The sequence below is a fragment of the Cherax quadricarinatus genome, chromosome 23 (assembly GCF_038502225.1).
Source record: "Cherax quadricarinatus isolate ZL_2023a chromosome 23, ASM3850222v1, whole genome shotgun sequence".
Classification (NCBI taxonomy): Eukaryota; Metazoa; Arthropoda; class Malacostraca; order Decapoda; family Parastacidae; genus Cherax; species Cherax quadricarinatus.
This window is the reverse complement of record NC_091314.1, coordinates 42,041,334-42,051,155: the sequence shown is the minus strand read 5'-3', so window position 1 is coordinate 42,051,155 and position 9,822 is coordinate 42,041,334. Positions and strand designations below refer to the sequence as shown.

Sequence of the window (9,822 nt, the reverse complement as noted above, 5' to 3'; positions counted from 1 at the left end):
TACATTAAGTGTGATGTAAATACAACACAAACCTTGAAGTTAGTGATACGTCACACCAGTACACACCAATGTTTATAAACTGGAGCCCAGGAGCTGCAGCACGACCCCTTCGATAACAATAAGGTGAACACTCATAACATAGAAGTTCAAACTGTCAGTAATCATGTAGGCTAACATAGCTGCGGTCTTTTACTGCCACAATATTGCACTAGTAATTACCTCACAATATTGCACAAGGATGCTCTGAGTCAGCAGATAACCCAAATTCTCTCGAGGCGCCGCACCACATTAACATGTAAATTATCCCATCAATATGCAAGCTACATTCTCTAAAATGCCCCGATTATCTGTTTATCTCTCTCTGTCTCTGTCTCTCTCTCACTTCCACAACTCACAACTTGAGCATCTAAGGTCTGTGCCACAATAATTTAAGAACTGTTAACTTTTCTTCATTCCTTCTCATCTTCCTGTCACTTACTACTTTACTAAATATAATGATATAAATAATGACGATGATTGTATAATTATATATAGACGTTTGAAAAATATAAATACATGAATAAAAGTGGAATAATAACAGAAATGGAATTATAAGAAAAGTGGAGTACTAAGAGAATGGAATTAGGAAGACATGTAGAACATGTAGAGATGTAGAACAACTAAAATTAAATAAAGAGATCAGTGGAGTAATATCACTGGAATATTAAGACTAGTGAAATAAGATCAAGGTAATAAGAGCAGCACAATAAGGACAGCACAATAATAAGAACAGTGAAATATAATCAAAAGATTAATAAGGACAGTAAAATAGGACCAGTGGAATAATACACAAATAACCCGCATATAGGAGAGAAAAGCTTATGACAACGTTACAGTCCGACTTGAACCATTGACAAAGTCACACTAACACAAAAGAGATGTTGATGTAGGTTAGCCAGGACGGGTCCTGGTCAGGGTCTTCTCCATGACGGCGACGGTGAAGGTAAGAAGTAGAATAGACAGTTTTAGCAAAGGACCAGTCAGTAGGATGACTGTGATCTCTCCTATCTCTGTCATCCCGACAATAACCTTGTTCAACGTTTCCGTGGTATTTGTCCCTCTCTGTCTCTGTAAACTGAGGTCAGTGGTCACCTGCGGTCATACCTGCCTAAGTTCTTGGCAGTTAGCGTGGGCTGTTACCAAGCACCATGGCTTGTTGTAGTGTTTTAGAATCTCAGGTTCAAGTGTTGAAGAAGGAGATTCTACTTCTTCAGGAGGAAAATAGGAAGCTGAAGCTTCGCATAGATGAGTTTGGGAGGGAGTGTGAGAAAGATTTAAATGGTAAGGAGGAAATGGTCACCAGCAGTGATAGTGGCAGCCACTTTAAGTGGCAAGTAGTTCACAGTTCAGGAAGAAGGAAGATGAGAAGAGTTAATAGAGAAGATGTGAAGGTAGGAAATCGATTCTCTGTTCTCCAAGACAAGTGTACTTCAGTGGTTAGTGAGGTTGAAGGTACCACTGATTCCCCTGCTAATCAAGTTAAGAATATTTTAATAGTAGGAGATTCTCAGGTAAGATATATGGACCGTGCATTTTGTAACAGAGACAGAAAGGTCAGACAGAGAGTGTGTCTTCCTGGAGCTGGTGTTGGTGACATAGTCAGCAGGTTGGATAATATTATGGCAGGTAATGGGAACAAGCCCATTATCTGTCTTAGTGCTGGGGGTAATGACAATGAGGAGAGGAGCTGCTGGATAAGTACAGGTCAGCCATAGAAGTAGTTAGGTCTAAGGGAGGGATCCCAGCCATATGTAGCATCTTGCCTAGAAAGGGAGTGGGCAATGAATGGATGTCTAGGGCAATTGGTATAAATTGCTGGCTGGACAGGTACTGCAAGGAACTTGCAATCCCACTCATTGATAACTGGGACCTATTCTTTGGCAAACGTGATATGTATGCAAGGGATGGGGTTCATCTCTCAGGGGCTGGAGTGGTTGCATTAGCCAATTCAATTGAGAGGGTAATTGATGATTTGTCTAGGAATTTAAACTGATAGATTATAGAGGTATGCTGCAGCATTAGGGTTAAAAACAGCAATTACCGGGATACCTCAGGGGTATGTTTAAAAGACAATATTCAAAATAAAGTTGCTAGTAATGGCAAATCAATTGATCAACAAAGAAAGAAAGATAGAGGGCAACGAGTGACTAGCTCCCTTAAGGTTTACTATACAAATAGTAGGAGTCTAAGAAATAAGATAGATGAGCTAAGATTACTTGCAAGTGCAGGTAATACAGATATTATTGGTATAACAGAGACCTGGTTGAACATGAAAGAGAAATGCCTTCTGAACGCAACATAGAGGGTTATAAACTATTCCACACTGACAGGGTCAACAGGAAGGTTGGTGGAGTGGCAATGTATGTCAGAGAAAATTTAAATTGTTGTCTTAGACATGATATAAGATTAGAAACATCGAACACAGAATCTGTTTGGCTACAGTTTCTCGAGGGACGTGACAAATTAATTTTGTGTGTGATTTATAGGCCCCCAAACCTTGATAGGGAGTGCAGTAAGCTGTTATGGGATGAAATTCATAAGGTATCTAGATATGAAAAGGTTGTGATAATGGGAGATTTTAACTTTAGACAAATTGATTGGAACAATATGACAGGAAATCTTGAATCTAGTGACTATCTTGATACGGTTCAGGATTGCTTTTTAGAACAGGTTGTGACAGAACCAACTAGAGGAAACAATCTGCTTGACTTGGTTCTTGCCAACAAAGATTCACTAATTAATAATCTTGAGGTTAATGATGAGCTTGGGGAAAGTGATCACAAATGACTTAGTTTCAATGTATCATGGAATTACCCAGATAAATGCAATCAAATCTCTGTCTCAAATTTTCGCTTGGCCGACTTCATGGGACTAAAAAATTACCTGGGTGGGCTAAATTGGGATGTCCTGACTATGGGTCAGGTAGGTGATCTTTGTTGCCAATATAACGTTTTTCAGAGCATAGTTCTAGCTGCCCAGACAACTTTTGTTCCGAGTAGGGAAATTAGATCTAACAAAAATGATCCCAAATGGATGAACAATAGATTAAAACATCTCATTGGTCAAAAGAGAGGGGATGGGCAGTTAATCAATATATTCAATTAAAGAGAGAAATAAAGAAAGGAATAAGAAAAGCAAAAAAGGATTATGAGGCTAGTTTTGCAAGGGATTCAAAGACTAACCCAAAAGGGTTCTTTCAGGTATACAGAAGCAAGATTAGGGACAAGATTGGCCCCCTTAAGAGTAACTCTGGTCAGACCACTGACAGTGATAAGGATATGTGTGAAATTCTCAATACCTACTTCCTCTCAGTTTTCACCCAGGAAAATAATAGCGATATTCCTGAAATAATAGTTTATGTAGAACAGGATAATAAACTATGTACGATTGCAGTAACTAGTGACATGGTCCTCTTACAAATAGAGAAACTAAAACCTAACAAATCCCCAGGCCCTGATGAACTGTTTTCAAGGGTGTTAAAGGAATGTAAAGAGGAACTTAGCATACCTTTGGCTAATCTTTTTAACATATCACTGCAAACTGGCATAGTGCCTGATAAGTGGAAAATGGCAAATGTAATACCTATTTACAAGGCAGGTGACAGGTCCTTGGCTTAGAACTATAGGCCAATAAGCCTTACCTCCATAGTGGGAAAATTTATGGAATCAATAATTGCCGAAGCAATTCGTCGCCATCTTGATAGGCACAGATTGATTAATGAATCTCAACACGGTTTTACAAAGGGGAGTTCCTATCTTACGAATTTACTAACTTTTTTTCACTAAGGTGCTTGAGGAGGTAGATCATGGTAATGAATATGATATTGTGTATATGGACTTCAGTAAGGCTTTCGATAGAGTTCCACATCAGAAGCTATTGAGGAAACTTAAGGCACACGGAATAGGATGAGAAATTTTTTCCTGGGTAGAGGCATGGCTGACAAATAGGCAGCAGAGAGTTTGCATAAATGGGGAGAAATCAGAATGGAGGCACGTCACAAGCGGTGTTCCTCAGGGGTCAGTGCTGGGCCCGTTGTTGTTCACAATTTACATAAACGACATAGATGAGGGAATAAATAGCAACTTAAGCAAATTTGCTGACACCAAAATAGGCCATCCAATTCATTCTAATGAGGACACTAGAGCACTCCAGGAAGATTTGAATAGACTGATGCAGTGGTCGGAGAAGTGGCAGATGCAGTTTAATATAGACAAATGCAAAGTTGTAATAAAGTTGGTAGAATTACCGACAATATGTAAAGTAAAAGGACACAAGTGCAACTAATGTGACATTTATTGTGGCAACGTTTCGCTCTCCAGGAGCTTTATCAAGCCATTACAAACAATACATGGACACATAGGGTATATAAAGGCTCAGAGTGAGGTGAATACTAGTGAGGTACCATTTCGATGTTCACTAGTAGTAGTAGTAGTAGTGGTAGTGACAAAAGTAATACAATATGGTAGAGCAATTAATTCGTACATGAGTAAAAGGATATAAAAGCTATTACTTGGGTAACATAAAAATAGGTTGGACAAATATAAACTGGAATGAGGCAGCTTGTTTCAGTGTTCACTCTCTGTGCTTTGTGTAGTATAACAGGAGAGACTATGTGATGGCAGGGTTTACTGTTTTGAGGAGTATTCTTGCTAAGACTTCGGAGATGGTGAAGCTGCCGTTGTTTTGTTTAATTGTATTCGAAACAGCGATCAGTGCTGATTCGAGGCACTTGCGTCTGCGGAAATTAGTTTCTTTGATCACTAATTGGGCGTCTCTGAATTTCATGAGATGATTGGTGGAATTTCGGTGTTGTACACAGGCGTTGTTCAGGTTATCGTTCCTACATGCGTAAATGTGTTCATTGAGGCGGGTGTCGAGGTTTCTGGCTGTTTCACCTACGTAAATCTTGTCACAGCCTCCACAGGGTATAGTGTAAACTCCTTCCTGCATTGACTGGTTCGTGGTGCTTGGATTTTGTCCTGGTTATATCCTTTATTGAAGTGCTAGAAGCGATGGCGACTCTGGTGTTAGCTTGTGAAAGTGCTTTTGAGACGTTCAGTGCAACCTGACTGTTGGGAAGAATTATAACTTTGCTGGGAGTGGTGTTGATGCGTGGAGAATTTATGATCTGAAGAGCTCTTTTCTTGCAGTCTTTGATGAAAAAAGAAGGAAAATGTAACTCTGTGAATGTTTGGTGAATGTATGTACACTCCTCGTCAAGAAACTCAGGACTACAAATTCGGTATGCTCTTAGGAAAAACCCGATGATGATGCCTCTTTTGGTCCTGGTATCTTGACTGGAATAGAAGTGTGTGAGATCATTTTTATTGGTGGGTTTCCGATAAACTTGAAATCTTAGGTTGTCTACTTTGTGAATGAGGACGTCGAGGAAAGGTAGCTTGTCATTGGACTCTTCTTCTAGTGTAAACTTCTTCTAGTTGAACCGGCGATCCAGTTTACACTAGAAGAAGAGTCCAATGACAAGCTACCTTTCCTCGACGTCCTCATTCACAAAGTAGACAACCTAAGATTTCAAGTTTATCGGAAACCCACCAATAAAAATGATCTCACACACTTCTATTCCAGTCAAGATACCAAGACCAAAAGAGGCATCATCATCGGGTTTTTCCTAAGAGCATACCGAATTTGTAGTCCTGAGTTTCTTGACGAGGAATGTACATACATTCACCAAACATTCACAGAGTTACATTTTCCTTCTTTTTTCATCAAAGACTGCAAGAAAAGAGCTCTTCAGATCATAAATTCTCCACGCATCAACACCACTCCCAGCAAAGTTATAATTCTTCCCAACAGTCAGGTTGCACTGAACGTCTCAAAAGCACTTTCACAAGCTAACACCAGAGTCGCCATCGCTTCTAGCACTTCAATAAAGGATATAACCAGGACAAAATCCAAGCACCACGAACCAGTCAATGCAGGAGTTTACACTATACCCTGTGGAGGCTGTGACAAGATTTACGTAGGTGAAACAGCCAGAAACCTCGACACCCGCCTCAATGAACACATTTACGCATGTAGGAACGATAACCTGAACAACGCCTGTGTACAACACCGAAATTCCACCAATCATCTCATGAAATTCAGAGACGCCCAATTAGTGATCAAAGAAACTAATTTCCGCAGACGCAAGTGCCTCGAATCAGCACTGATCGCTGTTTCGAATACAATTAAACAAAACAACGGCAGCTTCACCATCTCTGAAGTCTTAGCAAGAATACTCCTCAAAACAGTAAACCCTGCCATCACATAGTCTCTCTTGTTATACTACACAAAGCACAGAGAGTGAACACTGAAACAAGCTGCCTCATTCCAGTTTATATTTGTCCAACCTATTTTAATGTTACCCAAGTAATAGCTTTTATAGCCTTTTACTCATGTACGAATTAATTGCTCTACCATATTGTATTACTTTTGTCACTACCACTACTACTACTACTACTAGTGAACATCGAAATGGTACCTCACTAGTATTCACCTCACTCTGAGCCTTTATATACCCTCTGTGTCCATGTATTGTTTGTAATGGCTTGATAAAGCTCCTGGAGAGCGAAACGGTGCCACAATAAATGTCACATTAGTTGCACTTGTGTCCTTTTACTTTACAAATGCAAGGTTCTATATGTTGGACAGTTAAATAACCATGCCACATATAAACCAAATAATGTAATCTTAATACTACTGATTGCGAAAAGGATTTAGGAGTTCTGGTTAGCAGTAATCTAAAACCAAGACAACAGTGCATTAGTGTTTGCAATAAAGCTAACAGAATTCTTGGTTTCATATCTAGAAGTGTAAATAATAGAAGTCCTCAGGTTGTTCTTCAACTCTGTATATCCTTGGTTAGGTCTCATTTAGACTATGCTGCTCAGTTCTGGCCACCGTATTACAGAATGGATATAAATGCTCTGGAAAACGTACAGAGGAGGATGACAAAGATGATCCCATGTATCAGAAATCTTCCATATGAGGATAGACTGAAGGCCCTGAATCTGCACTCTCTCGAAAGGCGTAGAATTAGGGGGGATATGATCGAGGTGTATAAATGGAAAACAGGAATAAAGGGGATGTAAATAGCGTGCTGAAAATTTCCAGCCAAGACAGGACTCGCAGCAATTGTTTCAAGTTGGAAAAATTCAGATTCAGGAAGGATATAGGAAAGCACTGGTTTGGTAATAGAGTTGTGGATGAGTGGAACAAACTCCCGAGTACAGTTATTCAGGCTAAAACGTTGTGTAGTTTTAAAAATAGGTTAGATAAATACATGAGTTGGTGTGGGTGGGTGTGAGTTGAACCTGACTAGCTTGTGCTGCTGGGTCTGGTGCCATGCTCCATCCTTGAGTGGAGGTGACCAGACTGGGTGGGTGATTGGGCTAATCCGGGGGGGTACATGGACCTGCTTCACATGGGTCTGTAGGCCTGTTGCAGTGTTCCTTCTTTCTCATGTTCTTATTTCTATGGTTATCGTAAAACTCATAACCCTGATATCTCGGTCAGGTAAGGTTCGTCAGGAAACAGGACAAGTGTTTCCTGACGCGGGAGTTAATCAGATGATGACCCGCTGTTGGAGTTTTTGGCCATCTGACCGAGGTCTTCCGCTGGCTTACCAATCAACCCCTTCAAAAATTATGGTCATAGCTCTTTACGTCCCATCATTTCCTGAAGAGGTTCTGTCTATTTTCTTACCTCTTGGTTAGCCAAAACTCTCACTCCTTTTTTTGGTACTTTTTTCCAGGTCACCTCCGTCACTCTCAAGACTTCATGGGACGTGTTCGCTCTCTCCCGACCTGTAAGATTTTTAGTCTTGACGTTGAGTCTCTCTTCACTAATGTCCCTCTTGATGTTGTTCTTAATTTTCTCAAAGAGAAGGTCAATGATGGCTTACTTCATCTCTCTATACCAACTAATGTTTTTCTTGATCTTATTCACCTTTGAGTAAACTCCATCTCGTTTTCCTCTCAAGGCAAATTTCTCAAACCTTCGGTGTCGCTATGGGTTCTCATCTATCTCCTGTTCTTGCTAACCTTCATATGGAATACTTTGAAACTGTTCTTCTTCCTACTATTGATGTGCTCCCGTCACTCTGGCTCCGCTATGTAGATGACATCATTGCTCTTTGGCCACATAACTCTAGTCTCTTCCAACCTTTACTCGATGCCGTTAATAATCTGCCAATTCCATCAAGTTTAAAGCTGAATGAGAATCTAACTCTTTCCTCCCTTTCCTTGATGTACATGTCCGCTACTCGGCTACAGTCTTTTCTTTTCCCGTTTATTGCGAACCTCTGGACAGTGACATGTACATCACTACTTTTCTTAACAACACTTTTCACGACAGAGTGAGCGTGGTATTTCTCCTTTTTTCCGCATCCTCTACATTTGTGACCCTCAGTTCCTTGACTCGGAAATTTCCACTCTTAGTAATTCGTTCTCTTGTCTTGGCTACCTTTCCGGTTTACATAAACTTTGCCGTCTCACATGGTAGACGGACTTTCTTCTGCCAAATTCTCTGCTCCTGTGAAATCTCTTGTTCTCTGCCTTACCTATATTTCCGTTCCTTAGAGATCAAACTTACTTTTCGCCAAACTAACACCCTTCGCAATAATCTAGTTCGTACCTTTCCTTCTGCTACTGATGCTTCCGGTGTCTATTTTATTTCCTGCTCCTCTTGTCCTCTTTAATACTTTGCACAAACTGGCCGCTCTCTTTCGGACAAACTTAAAGAACACAAAAGATATGTTAGACTTGCCGACATCAATAACGTTCTTTTCTGTCATGTTAGAGATCACAGTCATCCTATTCACTGGTCCTCTGCTAAAATTGTCTACCATACTTCTATCCTTCACCGTCGCCGTCTTGTTGATGCATCACTTATACACAACTTTCCTTGTATGAAACTTAGCTCTGGTTTTGTCTCTGTAGATGCTTTCTTTTCTCATTACATTGTCAAATGTTCCAAACTTCAGAACATTCATGACTTATCCTTTCTTCTCCTCTCCCTATTTCTCTTTTCCTATTCTTTTTTTTTTGTTTTCCTTTCTTCTGTCTAGTGTGTCTGTCCTCCAGTCCCTAACCCCCTTGTGTTTTTGGTCCAACTCCTTGTGGGTCCCTTGTTCTCCTTCAGTGCTCATTTTTCTTGTGCTTAGACTGACCGCATTTCTACTACGTCTACCACTCCATTTCTACTATTGCTACTACTATTACTATTGCCTTCCTTCACCCTTCACGCCCCTTTCCTCTCCTGTGCAACTACTCTACCTTTTACTACCATTGTTACTTCTACTAATACTTCAACTTCCAGCCTTAGCACTACCACAACTACTTTTTCGTCTCTCGTTCTTCTCCCTATCCCCCTCGCCTATATATATTGGCTCCCTCTATCCTTTCTTTTAGTGCGACCTTGTAAATGGTCCAAGTTGGAACGAAACTCTGTTGTAAGCTTCTCTCTCCTATCTGGTGTTTATTTGTGTATTGTTCAAATTACGGCATTAAGCATTTTTGTTCATTAAGATCAGTGGAATAGTAAGTAGTATAATATGTGGAGCACCGTAAGACGATCAGTGGAATAAAATCAATGGAATGGAAAGATCATTAATTATTAACTACTGACTGCATTGAGCCTGTCACACTTCCGGAAATGCTCCCTGCAATTTTGGTCCAGCAATTTGCAATAGCTACAACAACAAGAGAAGGAAGGAGAGAGAGACGAGTAAGGCCGAAACGCTTGGATGAAGCTGTTACTCTGGAAGCCTAGGCCATAAGACCT

At 40.3% G+C, this 9,822-nt stretch overlaps 1 protein-coding gene across 1 annotated transcript in view; it reads left to right on the top strand.

Annotated features, from left to right (window-relative positions):
- Positions 1 to 1,187: 1,187 nt before the first annotated feature.
- The window catches only part of LOC128685668 (sodium-dependent neutral amino acid transporter B(0)AT3-like), a 44,157-nt gene continuing 35,522 nt past the window's right edge, over positions 1,188 to 9,822 (top strand). Inside the window, exons 1-2 of the mRNA XM_070088109.1 lie at positions 1,188 to 1,320; positions 7,555 to 7,749. Of these exons, the coding sequence (XP_069944210.1) occupies positions 1,188 to 1,320; positions 7,555 to 7,749 (328 nt within the window). The remainder of the gene's footprint in view (positions 1,321 to 7,554; positions 7,750 to 9,822) is intronic.